General features: G+C 37.5%; 4 protein-coding genes across 6 annotated transcripts; 3 read left to right on the top strand and 1 right to left on the bottom strand.

Annotated features, from left to right (window-relative positions):
- Positions 1-3,496: 3,496 nt before the first annotated feature.
- LOC111784523 lies at positions 3,497-5,292 on the bottom strand. The gene is made up of 2 exons (XM_023665194.1): positions 4,899-5,292; positions 3,497-4,824 (listed from the first exon to the last, which is right to left on the bottom strand). Exons 1-2 carry the CDS (start codon positions 5,290-5,292, stop codon positions 3,497-3,499), a joined length of 1,722 nt encoding a protein of 573 aa, XP_023520962.1.
- A 2,497-nt stretch (positions 5,293-7,789) lies between these two features.
- On the top strand, positions 7,790-10,561 carry LOC111784522. Its single transcript, XM_023665193.1, has 2 exons — positions 7,790-8,219; positions 9,078-10,561. The coding sequence occupies exons 1-2, from the start codon at positions 7,790-7,792 to the stop codon at positions 10,361-10,363; spliced, it is 1,716 nt and encodes a 571-aa protein (XP_023520961.1). The 3' UTR covers positions 10,364-10,561.
- Positions 10,562-12,015: 1,454 nt separating this feature from the next.
- On the top strand, positions 12,016-21,430 carry LOC111784515. 3 transcript variants are annotated; one of them, XM_023665191.1, is made up of 12 exons: positions 12,016-12,231; positions 12,486-12,657; positions 12,727-12,789; positions 12,897-13,002; positions 16,190-16,294; positions 16,382-16,458; positions 16,553-16,658; positions 17,691-17,763; positions 18,544-18,735; positions 19,602-19,722; positions 20,921-21,145; positions 21,219-21,430. In XM_023665191.1, exons 1-12 carry the CDS (start codon positions 12,158-12,160, stop codon positions 21,264-21,266), a joined length of 1,362 nt encoding a protein of 453 aa, XP_023520959.1. In that variant the 5' UTR covers positions 12,016-12,157; the 3' UTR covers positions 21,267-21,430. The 3 variants fall into 3 exon arrangements, with proteins under 3 accessions (XP_023520959.1, XP_023520957.1, XP_023520958.1); XM_023665189.1 differs by having other exon boundaries at positions 16,541-16,658; XM_023665190.1 differs by lacking the exon at positions 18,544-18,735 and adding an exon at positions 17,900-18,091 and having other exon boundaries at positions 16,541-16,658.
- A 1,348-nt stretch (positions 21,431-22,778) lies between these two features.
- LOC111784516 (50S ribosomal protein L9, chloroplastic) lies at positions 22,779-25,140 on the top strand. The gene is made up of 5 exons (XM_023665192.1): positions 22,779-23,035; positions 23,168-23,295; positions 24,470-24,515; positions 24,846-24,943; positions 25,020-25,140. The coding sequence occupies exons 1-5, from the start codon at positions 22,889-22,891 to the stop codon at positions 25,123-25,125; spliced, it is 525 nt and encodes a 174-aa protein (XP_023520960.1). The 5' UTR covers positions 22,779-22,888; the 3' UTR covers positions 25,126-25,140.
- The last annotated feature ends 325 nt before the right edge of the window (positions 25,141-25,465 follow it).

Below are 25,465 nucleotides of genomic sequence, written 5' to 3'. Positions count from 1 at the left end.
ATATGATTAGTATTTAATAGCATTAACATTTTTTATTTTTATCCTAGGAAATAAAAATCTTGACCTATTGTTCTAGGAAAAAGTCTACAGAATCAAAAACCCGACTGCTCTGATACCAATCTGTCACGTTCCGATTTTTTAGGCTTCTAAAAAATCGAATCGTGACTAAAAAGACAAAAGTGAAAACAAATAAAATTAAAAAGAAAATAAAATTGAAGATAAAAATTCGATAAAATTTAAAACAAGAAAAAAGAAGTCAAGAACACCAAAATTAAATATAAAATCAAAGTCAAATGTTACAAATGGGAAATACAAATATAAAAGAAAATACAAAAGACTCCAAATATGAAAACAGACTGACACTCCGGAACGACACATCTCTATGATAGTGCAACTCTCGAACACCTCCCTGTATCGACTGGTACCTGAAAAAAAAAGGGAAAACGGGGTGAGTATAAAAATATACTTTGTAAGCAACCTACTTGTAAGCTCTTTTCGCATCCTTATCTTAGTAGGTATCCACGGTCTTATCTCTGGGTTCTAGTGAGTGCGAATCAAGCTGCAACTCTCTTTTCTATATCTTAGGAGGCTTGACCAACTTATGCAGTGGAATGATCAATATCCCGAGGTGAGACACGACCTCACAAGTAAATTTGAGGGATCGTATGGATGGATCTAAATAAGTAACTCTGTCTGAACATCATCTGTGGAGGTTAGCTGACAACCCTCCCACGGGACCATACATCCACTAAAATCGTGGGTTGCGATCCCCCTGTGCCGGTCAGCTATTAAGTTATCCTACGTGGTTCCACGTTCCCCCGCTCAGGGACAGGTTTCTACGGCCTAGGAGTCTTGTTCAGAAGACCCCTTAGCTATCACCACTAGGTCGGGGCACCTGTCACACTATCCGGATCTGTCTGGCTCAATGATCTTAGTATCAGAGCTCTATCTCGAAGGTACGGTATTGGAGCAGAGAGAGAAGTGTTGATTCTAGTGACACTATCCACACTACTCAACTCTAGCGGGCTACCTACAGTTACCGTGGTGTCCTACTAGTCTTTCTAGGGCAGACTCTTGGTGGCTTAGACCTGGATTCATTCATCTCTAGGATTCTCGTGCAAGGTCTCACAAACCAGTCGTGTATTGAAATTCTGGGTTCTGGATCCGCTAGTAATCATTTCGCGGGTCTAAATCGACGGTATTCTAGAGGTATCCCAATCTAGGGTTCTGTCTAGCCTAAATAGTCTCAAGCGCCCTAGTCTAAGCTCGTAGTTCTTTCCTATTCAACAAGAAAGATAACACAACCAATCATGCATTGGAGTTAACATGCAACAGTTCATGCAATATTAATAAACATGCTCAACGGGAAGATAACATCCATCTTTACCCGGAGCGCAGATTTCACAAGTTTCCCTTCCTCCTCATGCATACATTCGTTATCACATTCTCAATCTAACAGATACATAATCGTTCATATCTAGATTCCATTTGTTTTCTTAATTATTTCATTTCCATGGTTTCATACTCATATGCTAGGTTCGGCTAGCTAGGTTTATCGGTATGGTAGCATGCATGCTTATTCCAAGAGGTTCCTACAAGTACTACTCATGGGAATCGAAATGTCTACTTACTTGGTTGACGCGTGTCTTCCCAAGCTCGAATTATTCGCCAGAAAGGTTCCAAAAATTATGGAATTTCCTTGATAGGTCCTAATTCACATAAAAATAGGATCAGAGTTGAAATCGGAGGGAAAAACAAGCAAACAGAGGCCGAGCGGAAGAAAAACAACTACTCGCGCCTACACACGCCTACACGCGCCCTCGAGGGCTTCCAACATGCGGCTTCTACGTGTGACTTCCTGCACAGTCGTAGGGCAGCGACTGGTGGAAGCGTTGGTTCGGTTCGTGCATTCTCGGGTCGTGTGCGGAGTGTCGATTCAGACTTGGGCTGACTCGAATCCGCGTGCCTGATGCGTGTTGCCTAGCGTGCGGGGCACTGATAACTCTCCAAAAGTAGGGTTATAGTCTTTTTATAGTTAATTTTGCACTCATACTCACTATTTTCTCATTAATTTATCCTTTATTCTAATTAGTATACATGAAATAGTCAATTGTAGTTTAATATGAAAAGAAAATTAATTTGCATAAATCAAGCTTAATTGTATACTTAATGAGTTATTTGGTAAAATTCCAGAACATTCATGCTGAACCATGATGCTGTAGCAAATCTGGAAACAACACTGCATGCATCTGGAAATAAATTGCTGACTCTAATGCTGAAGCAATTCGTAACGCAAACTTTTCGGGGATGACATGGAAATTTAATCCACATCAACAGTCCATGTGGGTAATTGACTACCAAATTAGAAACATCCTAGGTGGACGATTTTATCCTTTCTCAGCCCTAAATGAGAATTGGGAAACAACCATTATAAAAGGAGAATGATACCTAAAAAGGGGAGACACACTTGGGGAGAAAAATCAGGCTAGGAAAAGGATACTTAAAAAGGGGAGAACCACACGGAGAAAAATCAGCAGCAACCTTTGCTGCAGTGATCTGCTGTGAAACCAGAGAAGAATAAAACTCTAATCCAGCCGCGGTTGACAACAGAAGGAAAAGGAGACCAACAAGGATTGATAAGGGCAAAGAGGTGGACGTGAGAGCTCAAGAGAAGGGAACTTCCATTGACGAACGGCAACAAATCGAGATAACTCTCTATTTCCTTATTCTCTTTTCTTATTCCATCAATTTTACATGATTGAGATGCGGATTCCTCGGTTTCTTTTTCCTCTATTTCCTTCTCCTCCAACCTCAAAGCCCTACCCTCCTTTCTCTTTCTTTTTCCTCTCTCCTCCCTCTCTTCTTTCACTTTTTCTGATTATGACCCCAATCAAATGAGACCGTTCAAGTAATAGTAGGGCAAAATGACTATTCCTATATTGACCTTGAACGTTTTTTTTTTTTTTTTTTTNGACCTTGAAGTTTTTTTTTTTTTTTTTTTAACTCGGGTGCTACAGTTTAATGAACTTTTTAGTACATATTAGACATGTCATGCATCGATTGACAACCTTGATTTTACTAATAAAAAAAAATAAAAAAATAAAAAGTTAGGTTAAACGGCTTGAAATCNAAAAAAAAAAAAAAAAAAAAAAAAAAAAAAAAAAAAAAAAAAAAAGCATTAACAATTAGCTATTCTTTCCGTAGAGGTTCAATCATTAAATGCCACAAAATGTTTACAAAGTAGGAGAGTTTGGATGGCACAAACAATCAATTTGGTTAGCTCTCTCAAACATTTTAGTACCCATTTGATGTCCCCCAAAGTGTAAAAACAAGCTCCTTATTTCATTCGACCAGCCCTCTTCTCCGATAACTCTGTTTCAATGAAACCCACCTTCTCATATGAACCAGAGATGTGTGTAAATAAGGTAAAAGATGAGGCTTATATCTTGGGCACAGTGGCAGTCTTGAAGAAGCAATAGAGTTATATATGTATACATCACTTCTTGATAATGGTACCTTCTTGGTGAACATGTATGCTTTCAACTTCAGGCTGCCGCACATCATGAGGGTAAAGTTCCACTTCCTCCTTCAAAGAATCCATATCTTCCCTAAACTTCTTGTATATATCCTCTCTATAAAACTCCCTCGTTCTCTTCACCAAAATCAACGATATTGCAGCTCCCAACAGCGATATCCCAGTCAAAAACGTGAAAGAACTTCTGTAACATTGTTCCCCATGGCATATATACTCTGTTGAATCACCCCATGTCTTCATTTCCTCGTCGTACAGCTTTCCAGCCACTAACACCTTCAGAACATAAGTCCCAATTGGGCAAGAGAGTTGCGCAATATTATAAAACACGGCGTAATGTTCAAGACCAAAAATCTCTGAAATCATGGTGATGTCCAATAGAACTTGAGACCCAAAAGAAAACCCAATTAGGATTGATGCAATGTAGAGCGAATTATGAAAGGGGAAGGCCACCAACAAGAAACCAATGCACGACACCAAAAGGGTTAGAGTCAGCATCAACGGGCGGGGAAATTTGTATTTCTCGAGCAGGATTTCTGAAACAAACCCAGAAAAGATTCTTCCAACGAAGTTAAAAATGCTGATGATGGAGACCATTGCATTGACGGATTGAGTGGAGTATCCTTGGGATTCTCCGATTTGGCCGAGGTTGTCCATGGCTGTAAGGCTTGAGCCGAACCCAATTGATATTGTCAGGCATATGAGGAGCATGTCAATGCTGAAAAATCCTTGAAGAATTGTGTAATCATCTCCTCTTTCGGGTTTGTTGAAAATGTTTGAATAATGCGAGTTTCCATGATTTTGGTTATGCGAAATTGCATGGATGGGTCTTTGAGGTTTTGATTGGGATTTTTCAAATTTGGTCATGTTGTTAAGATTCAGCTGAACCATTTCTTCTCTAATGGCTATGAACAATGGAAGAACAAGCAAACCAATGATTGCAACCACCACAAAAGTGTAGGCTAATTGATCGAATTGAACCATTTGCTCAGCGATGGTCAACACTGTGAGAAACAAAGCTAAAACGAGGGTGATGCATAGAATCTGAATGAAAACTCTGAACTCATGTGGGTGTTTCACAATTTTGACTTCCCTGATTGAGAAGGCAAAAAACAGAGTAATCAAGGATGGGCACCAGGCAATGAACAGAATCAGAGACTTGGTATCATGGCCATAAATGGCGAGGTATACTTGTGTCAGTACAGCCGCTCCTAGGCCTAAGAAGCCCTTCAAAAGCCCCAATATCACCCCTCTTCTTTCAGGGAAGTTCCTCACGCATATGACTAGCACCACTGTTGAAACAGAACAAGAATCATGAGCTATGCTAATTAGGAGACATTATTTTGAAGCTTAATTCAATTCTCACCTGTATTGGCTAAAATCTGAGAGTTTCCGGCGATTGCAATGTAAACACCGAAGTACTCAACAGTTGGGTGCACAATTTGTCCGACCACGGCTTGCCATATCTTGAAGTAGCCGATGAAGTTGAGGGCGGAGGAGATGAGGAGAAGGATCCAAGAGGGCGCAATGTAAACCAGGAGGGCAGAGACAATGTCGGTGTTTGATCCAATGTCTCTGTAGAAGCTAATCTTGTTGAGCGTTGTTTGGTCACATTGGAGCGTTTCTTTAATGTGTTCGGGAAAGTAAGCATAAAGGTAAAATGCACCGGCGCTTGTCATTACAAGGAAGGAGGCAAAGAGAGAGAACCATCGCCCCACCACCACTTGGCGAGCGAAGTTGGAGAATTGTGCGCTCTCCATTCTGCCATGGCAGATGGGTATTGTTGATGATACAACCATTTGTTTGATTTCGTAGAATTAAGAAGAAGAGAAAGAAGCGAAGGGAGTGTAAGCATGGGATTTGCACAATCATTTGGTTTCTGCTCTTTCATGTTTATATACGTGGAACAATGGGTAATAAATTTAACCATACTTAGTTGGACAGCTAAACTCAAATGATTACAGAAGGCTTATGAACTGTGATGCTTCTTGGGGACATCTCTCATGCCTAATTTTAGTACACAAAAAGATAGGGACCAGATAGTTGCCCAAAAAAAGGCAACTGTAACTCGACCACCACACTCTCATGACAACACCTAGAGGCAAATGACAAAGAATGACGGTGTTACTAATGTTCCAACTATATCTGCTACGAGATTCAAGTCCAACAAGATTCAACCACCCTTCATTCTTCGTCTACAAAATTGGATTGATTCGGTACAACAATCATTTCATGTGTTACACACGCTTATTCGATTCAAAAATGACCATATGATGACCATTTGTAGCTTTAGAAGTGAATATTTGAAAGGATAAATTAGTTGCAACCATCCGTTTCATGAGTAGTTACAAAACTTTATTTATTATTTTTAATTTCATAAAGTTTGTAAGGATCAAATAATCAAATTGACTTCGCTTTTGTATGGAGATTTAGAGGGATCGCCATTAAATCATGGCTTTTGTGTTTCAGACTATAAATATCCACAAACTATTATGTAAAAATCACATGGGTGACGAATGAAATTGATCTCTCAAGTTGAGACTTTCCCTCTTAGAAATCCGAGCATCAACTTTACCGTTTCTAAGTTTCAAGTAATTCTTATGGTAGATTGCATCCGAGCCATTCAGTCAAGTCTTCATCAAGTTCAATTGTGGAGTGACTCAATTTAGGTTCCAAATCTTTCTTCTACGTCTTTGATCATACTAGGTAATCTAATTCTAGCCTTATCGTCTTGGTAAAGGAACTTTGATTATTCTAATATGTGAATAACTCTACCGTCTTGGTAAAGGAACCAAATTGAGTTCATATGATTTTTTTTTTGTAAGTTAAGATTGGTGGTGCATAATTTTACCGACTTGATGAAAGAACCAGCCGTTGGATGTGATGATATATGAGCTACCGTTTTTGTGAAGTAATTAAATTGAGTTCACGTAATTCTTTGTCTCTCAAGATTTGTGGGGAATAGGTGTATTGTTTTGATGTAGGAACCCGCCATGGGATGTGATGATGTATGTTCAAGATCCTATTCAATTTTGGAGGAGATTCAAGGGTTGCGATTTGAGTTTCAAATGATTTTTCTTAGATGGTCATGGTAGATGCTTTGATTCTGATTAGAGTTGCATTTGTGTAATTATCAATTCTTCTAGGGGTATTTTGGTAATTTTTCACTTTTTGAATATTTTATTATTATTTTTTTCGAAAAATCCATAATTTTTCTAAAAGTTCTTCCTTACTTGTTCATTTTTCACTCTTGAAATTCCTTCCAGATAAGGAATTAAAAATCGAGAAAGATTCTTGATAATTGAAAAAATGACATTTTTGCCCTTTTCACTTACTTTTTCCTTTCCGATCCTTTTTCAAAGGTCTTTAACTCCTTAAGATTACTTGTTAGGGTATAGAAGTGACTTGATTAACTCCCTTCTTCTTGCTTAATCCTTTAATTTCTTCCCTTTTGATCCTTTCGGTCTTTCGTGGGCGGCTTATTCTTATGTGAGCTAATTTCTTTTATTTTTGCATGTTACATCTTGATTATTAATTTCAATAATTTCTTAAATAAAAAATTGATTTGTAGTAGTATCCATTGATATCAATGTATCTACCGTTATATCTATTAAATTGAAATCTCGATATCAATATTTTCATAGTTGATACCGACGTCGTTTTGATTCGCGAGCTTTATAACTGTAGCTTTTGAGGGTCAATTATTTGAGGATTATTTCATTACGAGGTTCAACATCTATATTAAGAATTAATAAACGTCTTCGATATTTTTTATAAATACCCAAAAAACATTAATAAGTATCATCTAGTACTAGAATGTTAAAAAATCTTAATTATTAATTTAAATATATTTTTCTTTTAAAAAAAAGATTGATTTAGAGTAGTATTCGTTGATATCAATGTATCTACCCTTATATCTGTTAAATTGAAATCTCGATATCTATATCTTTATGGTTGACACCGTCGTCGTTTTGAATCAGGGTCGATTATTTGAACGTTATTTCATTACGTAATTCTAAGCTATTATTGTTGTAGGTTCTTGAAAAGGGTGTTTTTTTTTCTAACCACCTATGTTTTGTTATTTCATTTGCCTTCTTTTTCCTACTAAAATTAGCCATTTAGTGTTCATCACAGTTCATAAGCTTTATATATATACACACATAAACATGAAATGTAAAATTCAAATTAAATTCATTGTAAAATTCAAATTAAATTTCATTGTAAAGATCTCGAACTGATCATTACCGTCCTTACAAAATGATTGTATCAGCAACGCCGAGCTCCAATGCCGGAATTGGGAGTGGAGAGCTTGGCAGTTTTGTCCGACAATTGGTGGCGGGGCGGTGGTTTTCTCTTTTCGCTTCGTTTCTTGTTATGGCCGGCGCCGGCGGAGTTTATTTGTTTGCTTATTACTCTAGAGACATCAAAACGACGCTCCAATGCGACCAAACGACGCTCAATAAGATTGGGTTTTACAAAGACCTGGGATCCAATGTTGGCATTGTCGCCGGCCTTCTGGCGGAGGTGGCGCCAACTTGGGTCCTTCTCCTCATCGGCGCCGCCTTAAACTTCGTCGGCTATTTCAAGATATGGCAAGGCGTCACCGGGAAAATTGTCAACCCCACCGTCGCGTATTTTTGTTTTTACATTATGGTCGGAGCAAACTCTCAGAATTTCGCCAATACAGGTAACGCTTATGAATCAATATTAAAATATTAAACAAATTAAATTAATATAAACTTTTAATTAGTTTATTAATTAATAATTAACAATTAAATTATAAATATAGCCCATTATTTGATTTTTTTTAACTTTCAAAATTAAAATTTTTTAATTTTTAATTTTGTGTAATAAATATTTAAAATATTTGAGATTTAAAAAATCTAACCCTCAATTTTCAATTTTATATTTTATGTCCGGTAAATCTAAGAATTTTAAAAAATATTTAAAAAAATTACCCTTTAAATTTTTAAAAAGTTTAATGAAATACTTTGTTTCAGAAAACACGTTTAAGTTTCTGGAGTGTTTTAAAAACACGTTTAAAATTTCAAAAATTTCATTAATATCCTTAAACTTTTTAAAATCTTCAAAAACAGTTTTTAAATTTTTAAAAAACATCCAGAGGAAATGGAGCTAGGCGTCCAGATATTAACATTAATTTAACTTTGTTTTATAAAAATAAAAAATGTTAATGCTATTAAATACTAATCATANTTGTTTTCACTTTTGTCTTTTTAGTCACGATTCGATTTTTTAGAAGCCTAAAAAATCGGAACGTGACAGATTGGTATCAGAGCAGTCGGGTTTTTGATTCTGTAGACTTTTTCCTAGAACAATAGGTCAAGATTTTTATTTCCTAGGATAAAAATAAAAAATGTTAATGCTATTAAATACTAATCATATTTTTAAAAAATTGAAAAAAAAAATTAATAAAATTTTAAGTATTTTTGAAATAAAATGTGATTTAAACTTTTAAAAATTTAAATATATTTTGGAGAGAAAGTATAAAATTTAATGGAATTTGTTTTTGTCGAAACTGCAACAGGCGTGCTAGTCACGTGCGTGAAGAACTTCCCGGAAAGAAGAGGGGTAATGTTGGGGCTTGCGAAGGGGTTCGTGGGTCTAAGCGGAGCAATCATGACACAACTTTACACCGCCATTTACGGCGACGATACCAGGTCGCTAATTCTGCTACTCGGCTGGCTCCCCTCTTTAATCTCTTTGATTTTCATCTCCACCATCAGAGAAATCAAAGCCGTCAAACACCCTAACGAGTTCAGAGTCTTCGTCCACTTCCTCTGCGTCTCCGTCATTCTCGCTCTGTTTCTCGCCGCCTTGATCTTCATCCAGAAACGAATCCGATTCGACCAATCCGCCCACGCCGCCGTCGTCACCGCCATCGCGTCTCTGCTTCTTCTCCCCTTGTTAATCGCCATTAGAGAAGAAATCGTTCTATGGAATCTCAACAAACGGACGATCGGGATTCACCAGCCGCAAACATCCCCAAATCCTCCTTCTTCTTCCTCCAACAAACCCTCCAGAGGAGAAGACCACACCATTCCTCAAGCCATTTTCAGCGCCGATATGCTCATCTTATGCATCACCATGCTAATCGGCGTCGGCGCTAGCTTGACCGCCATCGACAATCTCCGCCAGATCGGTGAATCCCATGGCTACCCATCTGAAACAATCAACTCATTGATCGTTCTGGTTAGTATTTTCAACTTCGCCGGAAGAATCTTTTCTGGGTTTGTCTCTGACATTTTACTCGAGAAATTCAAATTCCCAAGGCCATTAATGCTCACGCTTGTCCTCTTGGTTTCCTGCATTGGCCATCTTTTGGTAGCCTTCCCCTTCAATGATTCGCTATACATTGCATCCATTGTTATTGGGTTTTCATTGGGCGCTCAAGTCCCATTGCATTTCGCCATGATTTCTGAGCTTTTTGGGCTGAAACATTACTCCACGTTGTTTAATTTTGGCCAATTGTTTTGCCCAATTGGGTCTTATATTCTGAATGTGATGGTCACTGGGAGGCTCTATGATGAGATGGCCAAGGCCTCCGCTGGTATAGGTGGGCTTCATTGCGAAGGCCATTCTTGTTATGAACAGTCGTTCGTAATTTTAGCTGGGTTGACGTTTTTTGTAGCGTTGGTGTCGTTGATTTTGGTGGAGAGGACGAGGGAGTTTTATAGAGGGGATATATACAAGAAGTTTAGAGAAGACATGGAGTCTTTGAAGACAAAAATGGAGTTTTATACTCTCGATGAGAAGAGGACGAGGATTGGCAATTTACTTGTTGACAAACATAGCATTAATATCAAGTCGTGATTTGGGTTAAGTTGGGTTGGATATCGAATTCTTTCAACGTGCACTCGATTTGAACTCAACTGAAGAATGTGGGATGCACCAGTTCCAAATTTGGCAACCTCATTTCTCTGCATCGTAATGAAAATGTAAATGTATAGCCTCGGTGATCTCAGTCTACGATCATTGAAGTTATTTTGTGAATTAAGTTTTGTTCATATAGAGAGCTCGTCTTCTCATTATTAGTTCTTCCTTTTATGAATCTCATCTTAGTTTCCCTTCAACCTGTATATTTGGATTAGGCTAAATTAATAAAAATATTTTGAAAGTTTATACTTTCTCTCAAAATTACACATAAATTTTCAAAAATTTCTATGTAACATCCTTGAACTTAAACAAATCTAAAAAATAAGTTTACGGTTAGTTTTTTTTATTTTAAAAATATTTTTAAATTTTTAATAGTATTTTAAAAATACCCTTTACTCATGAAGTTTTAAAAATAGCAAACACCATTTACGGTCAATATAATATATGGATAAAAATCATCTATCACACCTCATAAGTTATCTCGGACAGTGTATTGTAGTACTGACAATAAAAGTATTTTCGAACTTTTTAAAATGTTGGTGTTTTAGGGAGGTTTTTTTAAAAAGTTTAAAGGTTTTTTTAAATTTTGAAAATTGAAGAGTATTTTTTAAATACTTTTAAAAGTTAAATATTATTTTTGAAACAAAGTGTGACGCCTTAGATTTCTACCTAGCCTTAAGTCGTTTCTGTATATATAACGTAATCATTTTATACGAAAATAATTATTTGAAACTTCATCATAAAACATTGTTATTAACTTACGTGTTCGAAAATGTCTTTAAAACAACATAATGAAATACTAAATAAATAAACATTAAAAGTAAAAACACTCTATTCTAACCCAAAGTCTAAGAAATTAAATACAAATATCCTATGTATGTGTCGTGCTCTCCACTTACGATGTCATCGTCAACCGTACAAGGGTGTCTTGTCTTTACATGAAGTAGAAATAATACATAACTTGAGTATTTTAAGGAATATAAGTGGTCCACAATTGGGGTTAGATGCATGAGTGGGACTTGTGATTTAAATCTGTATTCTCTTTGGCGACTATCCTAAACAGGTAATTGGATGTGTATTTACTATTCTACACACGCCCCCACACGTGCGAGTATAGACCTATCAGTTGGTTCGCACACCTCCTAGACCTCTTTCCTGGTCGGATTGGTCGGATTAGCATTCTTTGGTGCTGTTATCGAACACACAGTAGGAATAGTGATCATTGCAGCATTATGATAAAATAGTAATCGTTTTCCTGTCTCATAACGTACGCGTCCATACCATCGTAAAATGGGAGATTCCCCAATGCATGTAATCATCAACTTCTAACCATGTCGATAATAAGACCACTTACTTGGTTGGCCATAACCAATGTTTTATCTAATTCCAAATTTGTTAGTTCTCACTTATGTCGAACCTTCCCCTATTTTCAATAAAACAATTATAACTTTAGAAATGGATACCAGAAATGTAATAATCAACGGAATCCATTTTGAAACTCACGAAATTTAGAGAGAAAAAAATAGGTAAAATAAATAAATAGAGAAAAGAAAAAAATAGGTAAAATAAATAAATAGAGAAAAGAAAAAAAAAGCCGGCACTTGGGCGAAGCGCCAATGTTCAACTTGTGACGCGCCATTGGAGTGCCTTGTTCGCTTCCATTTTGGCGCTTTTGTTTCAAATTCCGGAGCCTCGTTGAATGCCTGGAGAGCGAGCGACTAGTTGAAAGCCATGGAAATGGATGGTCCGCTAGACTTCGAGTCGGAAGACCCACTCCTCAGTTCCCCTGTTTCTCTCAAGAAGAGGTTTCATTCTCTCCGAAATCACCCAAATCCTTTAGTTCGTGTTTTCTTTTTCATAATTTTGACATGGGTTTCTCTTTTCATTTCTAATTTCATCTGGGTTCTCGTTTCCATACTGTTTTCCATTCAAATTTGTGTTGCAATTCCAATAGTAGCATATTTACTCTATAAAGGAAGCTAAGAAATAGCCGTTCTGCTGATTGTTCTTAGCTCTCTGAGCACCAATGGCCCTTGATGTCTATATTTTTACCAATTAGGAAAAAGATTATCGGGTTAGATGATCTTCTCACTGATCATTACAAGGATAAATGCAAACTCGTTGAGAAAGAATCTAAACAGGCAAAGAAGAAAAAGAAGTACGATTCAGATGATGAGGACTTTGGCAAAGAGGCTGTGGTGTCCCAAGTTGTTGATGAATGCCAAAATAAGGTAAATTATGCCTGGCGACCAAGAATTATCAGCCTTCTTTCACTAATGATGGGAGAATGTTTTGTGTAGATGAATCAATTGGGAGGTGAGGAAGATACATCCATATGGGGCTTAAACGTTTTTGGAGAACAGGTTTTCGGTTCAACATTACAGCTTCTTATATGCTTTTGATTGTCTAAAATATCTTCATATGAGAGGTCTTCTTTGTGAAGCTGAGTTTCTATGCATGTAAATTGCAGAAACCCCCACCAGCATTACAAAGTCCTGAACTCAAAAATTGCTACCTTTTGCAAACATTCCTGAATAATGAAGTTAACTCTTTGGTGAATCTCACCGTGGAGAAAGGTGTGTATTTCCTTTATGTTTGAGTTCTCCTAATCTCTCCAATCATGTACTAATTTTTTTTTGTAGTTTTTGTTAATTGAGTTATTTTATACCCATCACTATTTTTATCTTGTATAATAAATACTAAAGTTATAGAGTTCAATTTTTGTTTCCTCCACATCTTTGTTATATAAAAAATAGTTGACTAAGGGGTTGATCATGGATTTATAAGTAAGGAATACATCTCCATTGGTATGAGGCTTTTTGGGGAAACAAAAAACAAAGTCATGAGAGATTATGCTCAAAGTCGACAATATCATATCATTGTGAAGAGTTGTGGTTTCTAACATGGTATCAGAATCATGCCCTTAACTTAGCTATGTCAATAGAATCCTCAAATGTCGAATAGAAAAGTTGTGAGCCTCAAAGGTGTAGTCAAAAGTGACTCAAGTGTCCTTTCTTCGAGTGCTCCAGAGAAGGAGTCAAGCCTCAATTAAGGGGAGGCTATTCGAGGGCTCCATAGGTCTTAGGGGAGGCTCTATGGTGTATTTTGTTCGAGGGGAGGATTGTTGAGAATTGTTGGGTGAGAAGTCCCACATCGACTAATTAAGGGGTTGATCATGAGTTTATAAGTAAGGAATACATCTTCACTAGGATGAGGCCTTTTGGGGAAACAAAAAATAAAGCCATGAGAGCTTAGGCTCAAAGTGGACAATATCATACCATTGTGGAGAGTCGTGGTTTCTAACAAGCCTAGGACTCTATCGTTGTTAGTAAATATAGCTTGAATTGGTTTGGTTGAGCAGAGTACAAATAAACATATGTATTAATTACGGCTCTTGGAGTTCCCTTTCGCAACTATTTCTGGATTTTGTCACTAAAACTTTGTGCTAAGATAATATTGTTTTAAAGATAAGTGCTAAGATAATATGGTTGTTTGTTGAATTTTCCTTTTCCTTCTTTAGATGGTATCATACTATTTCAGGTAATGGGGACTCTGTTTGGTTCCTTAAAGCTCTCTGGTAGATTTACTCTGAAAGTTAATGCAATAAAGGACTTGAGGGCCTGATGTGGAGGTTCAGAAGTCCATTTCTTTGCATGAGAGTTGTTGCTTAGGAGGCTACATTATATTATCTATAAATTCAAAGAAGCCACCTTTCCTTGTCTCTGTTATCGTAAGTGCATCCTTTGAGAGAAGGCAAGCGAAGACTTGCACTGTATTATGATACTCTGTTGTAACAGCTCAAACCCACCGCTAATAGATATAGTCTTCTTTGGATTTTTCTTTTTAGGCTTTCCTTCAAAGTTTTTAAAACGCGTCTGCTAGGAAGAGGTTTCCACTCCCTTATAAAAAAATGTTTCGTTCTCCTTTCCAACTGATGTGGGATCTCAGGGCCCAACGTCCTTGTTGGTACCCGTTCTCTTCTCCAATCAATGTGGAACCTCCCAATCCACCCTCCTTCGAGGTCCAACGTCCTTGTTGGCACACTGCCTCATGTCCACCCCCCCCCCTTCCGGGCTTAGCCACCTCGCTGGCACATCGCCCAATGTCTGCCTCTAATACCATTTGTAATAGCTCAAGTCCACCGCTAGCAGATATTGTCCTCTTTGGGCTTTTCCTTTCGGACTTCCCTTCAAGGTTTTTAAAAAGCGTCTGCTAGGGAGAGATTTCTACGCTCTTGTAAAGAAGGCTTATGAACTGTGATGCTTCCTGGGGACATCTCTCATGCCTAATTTTAGTACACAAAAAGATAGGGACCAGATAGTTGCCCAAAAAAAGGCAACTGTCACTCCACCACACTCTCATGAGAACACCTGGAGGCAAATGACAAAGAATGACGGTGTTACTAATGTTCCAACTATATCTGCTACAAGATTCAAGTCCAACTAGATTCAACGACCCTTCATTCTTCGTCTACAAAATTGGATTGATTCGGTTCAACAATCCTTTCATGTGTTACACACGCTGATTTGATTCAAAAATGACCATATGATGACCATTTGTAACTTTAGAAGTGTATATTTGAAAGGATAAATTAGTTGCAACCATCGGTTTCATGAGTGGTTACAAAACTTTATTTATTATTTTTAATTTCATAAAGTTTTTGAGGGCCTGATGTGGAGGTTCAGAAGTCCATTTCTTTGCACGAGAGTTGTTGCTTAGGAGGCTACATTATATTATCTATAAATAGAATTCAAAGAAGCCACCTTTCCTTGTCTCTATTATCGTAAGTGCATCCTTTGAGAGAAGGCAAGCGAAGACTTGCACTGTATTATGATACTCTGTTACAACAGCTCAAACCCACCGCTAATAGATATAGTCCTCTTTGGATTTTTCTTTTTAGGCTTTCCTTCAAAGTTTTTAAAACGCGTCTGCTAGGAAGAGGTTTCCACTCCCTTATAAAAAAATGTTTCGTTCTCCTTTCCAACCGATGTGGGATCTCACAATCCATTCCCCTTCGGGGCCCAACGTCCTTGTTGGTACCCGTTCTCTTCTCCAATCAATGTGGAACCTCCCAATCCACCCTCCTTCGAGGTCCAACGTCCTTGTTGGCACACTACCTCATGTCCACCCCCCCCCCCTCGGGGCTTAGCCACCTCGCTGGCACATCGCCCAATGTCTGCCTCTAATACCATTTGTAATAGCTCAAGTCCACCGCTAGCAGATATTGTCCTCTTTGGGCTTTTCCTTTCGGGCTTCCCTTCAAGGTTTTTAAAACGCGTCTGCTAGGGAGAGATTTCTACGCTCTTATAAAGAATGCTTCGTTCTCTTCTCCAACCGATGTGAGATCTCATAACTGTCCTCTGAGAGTGAAGTCGTGGGAGAATTTTTAAGAGATGCTTAGATTCTCATGGGAGCCGTACTTTTGGTTGAAAGAAATTTCGAATGATCTTTGGCCCTTCGTTTTTTTTCTAGAAAGAACAGGAAAAAATGATAAAGAAGTCCCCCATCTTATGGGTCAGTTGTAGAAAAAGTCGAGGAAATAGAGTAATTGTCTTGCAGTTCTGCTTTTTATTAACACTCATCTATAATTTATCCAATACTTTTGTAATGCTCCTTAGTTATATCCATTCTTATAGAATTTCATTCATTTTCATACAAAATAGAAGAAAAGAAAGGAAAACCATGATGTTTCTTAAACTCTAAAGCCTATCAAAAACTAATTAAATAAGTTACTGATAATATTTATTTGATATGTTCTTACAGGTGAAGCTTTCCTTGAAGGTTTATTGGTAAACGGTTGGCTTTCAACGCTCGTTTCTGTGACGAATCGTGTAGAAAAACCTCTTGCCATATGGACTTTCAATTTAAGTGAGTTCATCTATTGTTTCAGTCATGTTTATGGAACTCCAAACAGTATCATTACTTCTTTTTTATATGTTTATTTTGATATTTCAGTGTTATATTCATCAAGAGAAGAACTAAGTACATCTGCTTGTGATTTCTGGAGGGATATCATGTTAACAACAAATGAGGTCTCTCTTTTTCCTTTGACCACATGGTTTTTATTTATTTTCGTTTTATCAATTTCGAGGCTTATCTATAATTCTTAACAAGGTAAATCAACAGCATCTCCGAATCGAGTGGTTTCCAACCTATGCTCAGTTAGGAGAAGCTCTTGAGACTTATGGATATAGATTTGAATGCTCATTGAAACCTGGATTTGTTCACAATGGTAAACTTCTTTGACACCAAACTTCATATCCAAGGGAAAATATGAAACATTATGAAGGGTTGTTTGTTTTCGCTCCGAGTTTTCGTATTTGTTCCTTAAAAACTCAAGATTGCTAGTAATGCTTTAGAAAAATATTTAGAACTTGGAATAACCAATCTTTTTGGTAATGGTCATAATGTGTTTTTGGGTTGCTGATTGCTGCATTGATAATATGTTTGAATTTACTGTATGATCTTTTTTTCATTTGTACCACTTGAGATAAAAGAGATTGTAACAAAACACCCAAAATCAGCCATAAAAATGCCTAAATCCAAGTTCAACGACCGAATTACTCGAACTAACCTCAAAGTTAACCAGGTTAAAAGAATTCAAACTCTACATGGCCTATTACGGATCGCCGTCAGTCTCACGATTTTAAAACGCGTCTGTTAGGGATAGGTTTCCACACTCTAATAAAGAATGTTTTATTCCCTCCTCCCACCAACGTGGGATCTCACAATCCACCCTCCTTGGGGGCCAGCATCCTCGCTGGCTCACCGCCCGGTGTCTTGTTCTAATACTATTTGTAACAACCCAAGCCTACCGCTAACAGATATTGCCCACTTTGGTCCGTTACATATCGTTGTCAACCTCATGGTTTTAAAATGCATATGTTAGGGAGAGGTTTCCACTTAAAGTAGTTTTCAAAAACTTGTTTTTCTTTTAGAATTTTAGAAATACAAGTTTTCTTTAAGAATTGTCAAAACCGTAATCGGGCAATTAGGAAGAAACAAGCATAAATTTCAAAAACGAGAAACTTAAAACGAAACCGTTATCAAACAGGGCCATAAGGACTATAATTTTTAGAACAAGTTTTTCCATACATTTGGTACTCTTTGTCTTAACTTCTTTTCCATGTGTGTATGAGTTGCTATATTTTGGGATTGTCATATAAAGGCATACTTCAAAAGTCATGTAGGAACCCCTCAAGCCTTTGCCATTTGTGTTATAGTTTCCTTAGTCTTCCTTACACAAGTTATGGACTATTGTTAGGCTCTGGACGTGGAGGGCCACCGCAGAATATAAGGGCTTGGATCAAATTTGTTACTGTTTGTTGTCAAACCAAGTAAGTCAGTATTTTTTTTTTTGGAAAAGTTTGCGAGTTTTAACTCGTGCCTTTGGCGTTCATTGAAATTTTGAATCTTGTAACATAATGTGGCTATTGTTCCATCAATGTATCTGTTTTTTTTTTTTTTTTTTTGGATGAGAAAGCATATATTTACATCCTCTGAAGTCGAGCGGCTAGCTGAAGCCGTTCTTTGTTTATTTCTAGATCGCCAGTTTCGAGGGGTAACCGTGCTCTTGTGTGAATGCCTGCAATCGCTCGTCCGTTACTTCACAGATGAAGATTGGAAGGCATGTTGTGACAATATAGCCAAAACTCTCGTCTCCAGGTATTAGACTTGTCCTTGCTATGTAAAGAATCTAGGGTATACAAATTAAAGGCTTATGGCGATCTGTTTGGTTCGGTTTTTGGTAAAACGGACATGTATGGTTAAGAAAAATTTGAAAGTGGCATCGAAACCAATTATTCAAAAACGGACCAAAACTAACAAAATCTATGTANTGAATGATTGGGATGAGATGATCAGAGCTTTGTCTTGTCATTTATGGCTACCTTGCCCAAGAAGCTAGCAACAATTTTTTCTTCCACTTTTTATTTATTCATGTGATATATATAATAAAGCTTATTAAATGTGTGTTTTATAAATGTGTGAGGTCTTGCTTTTCAAAGGTTTGCGATCTATTTGCAGGATATGTTCCTTGACTATCATGTCACTGTCTTTTTGTTCGACTTTTTGCATGTTTTCTGGGAGTTTTTTTTTTTTTTTTTTTTTTTTTTCAGGATGAGAAAGCATATATTTACATCCTCTGAAGTCGAGCGGCTAGCTGAAGCCGTTCTTTGTTTATTTCTAGATCGCCAGTTTCGAGGGGTAACCGTGCTCTTGTGTGAATGCCTGCAATCGCTCGTCCGTTACTTCACAGATGAAGATTGGAAGGCATGTTGTGACAATATAGCCAAAACTCTCGTCTCCAGGTATTAGACTTGTCCTTGCTATGTAAAGAATCTAGGGTATACAAATTAAAGGCTTATGGCGATCTGTTTGGTTCGGTTTTTGGTAAAACGGACATGTATGGTTAAGAAAAATTTGAAAGTGGCATCGAAACCAATTATTCAAAAACGGACCAAAACTAACAAAATCTATGTAATCCAAGTCAACTGAGTGTGTGAGATCCCACATCGGTTGGGGAGGAGAACGAAACATTCCTTATAAGGGTGTGGAAATCTCTCCCTAGCATACGCGGTTTAAAAACCTTAAGGGGAAGCTCAAAAGGGAAAGCCCAAAGAGGACAATATCTGCTAGTGGTGGGCTTGTCTGTTACAAATAGTATCAGAGCCAGATACCGGACGATGTGCCAGCAAGGAGGCTGAGCCTCGAAGGGGGGTGAACACGAAGCTGTGTACCAGCAAGGATGTTGGGCCTCGAAGGGGGGTGGATTAGGGGGTCCCACATCGATTGGAGAAGGAAACGAGTGCCAACGAGGACGCTGGGCCCCGAATGAGGGTGGATTGTGAGATCACACATCGGTTGGAGAAGAGAACGAAACATTTCTTATAAGGGTGTGGAAACCTCTCCGTAGTAGACGCGTTTTAAAAACCTTGAGAGGAAGCCCAAAAGGAAAAACCCAAAGATTGACAATATCTGCTAGCGGTAGGCTTGAGCTGTGTTACAGAGTGTTTTTTGGTTTTACACTTCAGAAAACTGAACCGTTTGACACGTATACTTCAAAGAGACCGTGTGACTCGGTTCCGTTAGTTTTGGCCCTGCACCCCTGATGCAAATGTGAACTACAACCATATCATAACTACTCTTTTTGCTGCCTCTGTTCTGGTTTTTGCAGAATTCCAATGGATCTAAACTGTTTGCGAGCTGTGGAATGCATTTCTGGAGTTGATCAGCGCAGTAAATATCTGAGGAGTACAGTTGCCTATCAAATTCTTCTTATTTTCTTTGAAAATGAGGTGATCCTTTTTCTAAAAATTAGCATGTTCAAGTTATGATAGCCATCTACCTAATATTTAATATCGTTAAAGTTTTTAGCAACCACATTGATACGAAATAAGGTGTTTTAATGATGGCACAAACACTTTATGGTGGACGACAAGGTTGTACCTTATATGTTTGGATTTAGGGAGATTTCATTCTATTTTTCAATTTTAGAGTATTATTTTTAAGGTTTTAAGTCATTATGGTTTGACAAGCACGAGAGTTACAACCTTTCAATCGACCATAGGTTACTTAAGGTTTATTTCAAGATTATAAATAATCATTCATGTTGACTTTAGTACGAGGGTTTTGGATATTAAAATGAAAGTTGCATATTATGCTTCTTAAGACATGAGTTTGTTCCTTTGCATTTCTTGTATTTAGATTTGCATGCTAGAGTCATTCAAGTAGTGTTGATCAAACCTCTTGTGAAGTGATTCGAATCACGAGTTTTCTTTATTCTTGATCTTGATCTTAATCATCAAGATTGTGAGATCCCACATCAGTTGGAGATGGGAACAAAGCATTCTTTATAAGGGTGTGGAAATCTCTCCCTAGCAGATGTGTTTTAAAAACGTTGAGGGAAAGCCCAAAAGGGATAGTCCAAAGAGGACAATATTTGCTAGCGGTGAGCTATAAAAAATGGTATCCGAGCTAGACGCCGGACGATGTACCAATGAGGAAGCTAAGCCTTGAAGGGAGGTAGACATGAGGCGGTGTGCCAGCAATGACGCTAGGTCCTGAAGGAGGTGGATTGGGGGTTCCCACATCGATGGGAGAAGGGAATGAGTGCCAGCGAAGATGCTAGGCCCTAAAGGGGGGGTGGATTGTGAGATCCCACGTCGGTTTGAGAGGGGAACGAAACATTCTTTATAAGGGTGTGGAAACATTCTTTATAAGTGTGCTTGGTCTGTTACAAAGATAATCCGTTCCAAAACTTTTCCTTGGGTTGATTCCATATCGTTTTTGAGGTTCTTGAATTATCTAAAGATCTTGTTCTTCAACAAGATTATTAGATCAATTCCCCAGAGTTCGAGATGTGCATAAGTATAGCTCGACTACTCGTGAATATAAAAAGAAAATGGTGAGAACCTGCAACCATTTAATCAACCTTTAATTACTATATTTGGTTTTAAAGTTGAAGGCTAAAACTAGTTGTTATGATTTAAACAGGCTACTAATGAAGAAGAGGTTTTGAGAGTACTTACCTCCATGACTGTGAAAGACAAAAGTTGTGACCTATTTAAGCTGTATATTTACTTGGTGTTGACGGAGAACTGGCTCGTCGGTAGTCGAATGTTAGACGGGAAGCCGTTAATATGCGAAATGTGGGGTTTGTTTCTCAGAAAATGCTCGTGCCAAATCGCGAGTACGGATTTGAGGTCGTATGCATCAAAGGTGTGGAAAACTCTCACAATCTTGACTTGAAATGAATGAAGGATTGATTGTTAACACCTCTTTGCACTTTCAGGTTCGTAACAAAGCTTCATATATCTTGCAAAGCTCTTTTGAGGAATAGAGTTTGATGGGTAGGTGTTCTGAGTATCATCTCTGGCTCTGCTTTTGCTTGCTGACTCACATGAACTGCTAAGAACTTATGAACAGGTCCAATTAGTTTAGATTGTACAGCCTACAGAATGCTCTTTTTGTCCCTTTTTCCACTTAAAATATCCACTTCATTAAGTTGCTGAGTTTGTTTTCTTGGAATGGATCATCATTCGTATAAAAAACAATATTGAGAACAGCTTGTGCCAAATCTTGATTTAAGTTGTTTGATGAACCTGTGTAGGTAAAAGCTGACCTAGCCAATGATTCTTAGCTGATCTTTTCGAATGATCAGCCACACTAGGACTAAGACACAACCCGAATTCCTTCCCTAGGGGTGAGAATTGTTGAGAACAAAGTAGAAATGGTCTTAGCAAGGTCGGGTTGTATCGATGAACTTTTTGTTACAGTGAGTGTTAATTTTTTTTATCTAGTAGTAACTTAACTTTTAATTTGTATCTAATAAATTTGATAATTTTGAAGAATGTTAATAGGTCAAGATTTATTAGACGCACAATTGAAAAATTTAAGTATTTCGTGACATTCAAGTAAAAGAGAATTATATAAATGAACTAACACTACATTTTTTTTGTGTGAATAATTATAGATTGAGATTTGTGTAATATCTAAGATTGAATCTGAATAATTATAAATTGTGGATTAATAAATTTTTTTTTATTGATTTATTTAATATATTTTATCTAAGATTGAGTCCGAATAATTACAAATTGGGGATTAATAAAATTTTATAATAAAATTTTTAAAAAAAATTGACATAAAATTTTATAATAAAATTTTTAAAAAAAATTGACAACCAAACCTGTTGGATTGTGACAAGTTTTGGTTTGGGTTTGGGTTGGGTTACCAATTCAACCAACGCGACACGAACTTTTCAGTTGAGTAAAAAAAAAATCCCTCAACTCAACTTCAAACATGTACAACTCTAGTAAAAAAATTCCTCAACTCAACCCCGAACATGTAAAATTCTAGTAAATTTTAAAAATTCCTCTACTCAACCTCGAACATGTAAAACTCTAGTAAATTTTTTTCATCATTTATAACTCCATTCCAATATATGTTTTGAAAAATTATCGAGTTTGAAAATAAATAATAAAAAAGTAATTATGAAATTAATAGAAAGTAAAATAAATATACGTTTATAAGCGTATAATAAGTAAAAATGTATATTTTAAAGGTAATAATAAATTCCACTCGAGATTAAGTTGAAGTCAATCTCGTTTTAAAGAAATTAGGAATGTTTTTTTTTTATTTGAACTCAACCCAATTCTAATTAGACCGATCGGATTCGTGTCCAAGAAACATGGGTGGTAGGTTTGTGTTGTTGAATGTTGAAGCATAGAAGTGAAATGGTTGAATAATTGAGCTTTAAGGTGTAAATTTGAAGAGTAATTGGGAAAACCAAAGATGAGATGAAAATTTAAATTTATCCCAAATTGTATGAAATATGATACATTGTCTGCGTCTGTGGACATCCTTACCTGTTCGCTCTACAGATAAGATTGCAGCAGCAACGATATAAAAACAAGAAACAACTGCGAAGTGGGTGGGAGGCGTTTCATTGCCTGAAAATTCGAAATGGCTTCTCTCACAACCGCTCTCTCATGGAGATCTTCCGTGGGTCTTCCAAATTTCGCTGCAAGCTTCGAAGAAACCGCCAAGTTCTCTCATGGAAGAACCGCCCTGGTGGTTGTCGCCCAAAAGAAAGCCACCAAGTCGCGAAAGGTAATGATCCAAATAATAGCTTTTCAAATTCCTCCCCAATGCCATGGCTGCTTTCGTTTCTCTTTCGTTCTATCTGTTGGTTGTGAATGGCTGCAATCGTAATTTGGTTCTGCTGTGTGTGGATTGGGGCAGATTATTCTGAAGGAGGATGTGCCGGAGCTGGGGAAGAAAGGGCAACTTATTGACGTGAAGGCTGGGTATTATAGAAACTATCTGTTTCCTATGGGGAAGGCACAGATTGTCACTCCAGTTTTGCTCAAGTAATGTGTTACATAATCCCTTTAATTTCTAGGTTTCTGTTCTTGAAGTTATACTATTGCAAATGAATTTACTGAGTTTCAAAAGGGATTTTCGAACTGTTCTGTAATTTCAATGTTTCAGCTGCTATAGGGTCGATTAAATGTTTGCTACTCAGGAGGGGTTGGTGAGTGGTTGTTGATTGAATGTTTTGAACTAAATTTGTGTAGCTGATGAATGGTGTGAGTCTAGTAGCTCCATTGTGGTCGGTGGAGTGTGTAACTATGACAAATCATATTTCCAGGACAAAGTATCAAATGGTCTTTATCTGTTCATGTGAGATCCCACATCAGTCGAGGAGGAGAACGAAACATTCTTTTTAAGGATGTGGAAACCTCCCCCTAGCAGGCACATTTTAAAGCCTTAAGGGAAGCCCGAAAGAGGACCACTCTACGAAACTATATGCTGCACAAACTCTACGAAACCCTTGCCTTACACTTTAAGCTCCAACCCGAGAGGGCTTCGAGGAATGTGATCTTGAGTTTCATTTTCACACCCTTAATCTCACAGGGAATGTGATCTTGAGTATCATTCACCCTATAACAAAAGCAGTTGGTCAAGCAGGGCAACGTTTAGGGATTTTCCTTTGAAGCTTAGCTTGAGTATCCATGAATCAGGAGACTAAATCTCTGATCTACTTGTAAGGCTGGTAAAGATAGATTTAGTAGTAAAATTGCTCAATGTCTCTAGGCAGGGACCATACGGCCTTGTCGTTTTCACAGTCGTACTATACTGCTTGAGCTTCTCGAACGGATGGTATGAAATGAAAATTCTTTTGAAGATCATCTTTGCTACATATCAGATAGCTGATATGCTTATGGAGACCCCAGGATCAATTGTCTTATTCGAGGTCCATTAACTCGTGCCTTTTTCGGCTAATCATTTGAACGAGGATGTAAATAAAAAAACATATTTGTTAGTTGCTGAATGTGTTGAACTAGTTATTGAAATCTAACGTGTATTGACACTCTGCTTTAACTGCTTATTTAATGAGAATAGCAATAACACTTCACAAAATTGTCATTTCAAACGAAACAGCATGGTGATATCCATCAAAAGGATTAATGATTATGGATTAGTAATGTTGTTTAATGCACATTCATTGAATTTGATGGGATTGATCTTTATTTTTCTCAGGGAAATGCGGATTGAAGAGGAACGAATCGAAGCTGAGAAAAAACGAGTAAACAAATCCGTTCCTTTTGTTTCTTGATCGGACATTTCTAGATAGTTTTTGTTATTAGAATCAACAACGAGGATTAAACGAACGAGACACTTCCTCTATAACAATTTTTGGAACGACCAATTAAGTGCTTTCTATGAACATGTTTTACTACTATCCATACGTTCCAAACGAGTGCGTGCTCGATGCTCATGCTTATTTATTGAAAATTTGACTGTCCATTGGATGCATTCTATACCCATATGCTATAAGGAAGAAGAGAGATTTTGTTTTCTCGACTGTTTCTACCTTTTCTATGGGGATTTATTCAAATGGTAATGAACTTGTCAGGTAATGGAGGAGGCTCAGCAACTGGCTCTGATTTTCGAAACTGTTGGAGCTTTCAAGGTGAAGCGAAAAGGTGGAAAAGGAAAACAGATATTCGGAACGTGAGTCGGGTTTTAGCTGTATTATGAGGCCGTTTTTCTTTTTATTATGCCTACTCAAATGCATTTGTTTTTGCAGAGTCACGGCACAGGATCTTGTTGATATCATCAAGGCACAACTTCAGAGGTACTTTATCTATTTACTTTTGTTGATCGGAAATGTAACCGCCCAAGCCTACCACTAACCGATATTGTTCTCTTTGGGCTTTCTTTTTCGGGCTTTTCCTCAAAGTTTTTAAAATGCATTTGCTAGGGATAGGTTTCCACACCCTTATAAAGAATGTTTTATTCTCTTTCTAAACCGATGTGGGATCTCCCATCCCACCCCTCCTTCGGAGCCTAGCATCCTCGCTGACACTTGTTCCTTTCTCCAATCGATGTGGGACCTCCCAATCCACCTCTGGGGCCCAGTGTCCTTGCTAGCACACCGCCTCGTGTCCACTCCTCTTCGGGGCTCAGCCTCCTTGTTGGCACATCATCTGGTGTCTGGCTCTAATACTATTTGTAAAACCCAAGCCCACTGCT

This window comes from Cucurbita pepo, unplaced genomic scaffold, assembly GCF_002806865.2.
Source record: "Cucurbita pepo subsp. pepo cultivar mu-cu-16 unplaced genomic scaffold, ASM280686v2 Cp4.1_scaffold000223, whole genome shotgun sequence".
Classification (NCBI taxonomy): domain Eukaryota; kingdom Viridiplantae; phylum Streptophyta; class Magnoliopsida; order Cucurbitales; family Cucurbitaceae; genus Cucurbita; species Cucurbita pepo.
The sequence above is the reverse complement of the archived record's forward strand: the minus strand, read 5'-3'. Positions and strand labels throughout refer to the sequence as shown.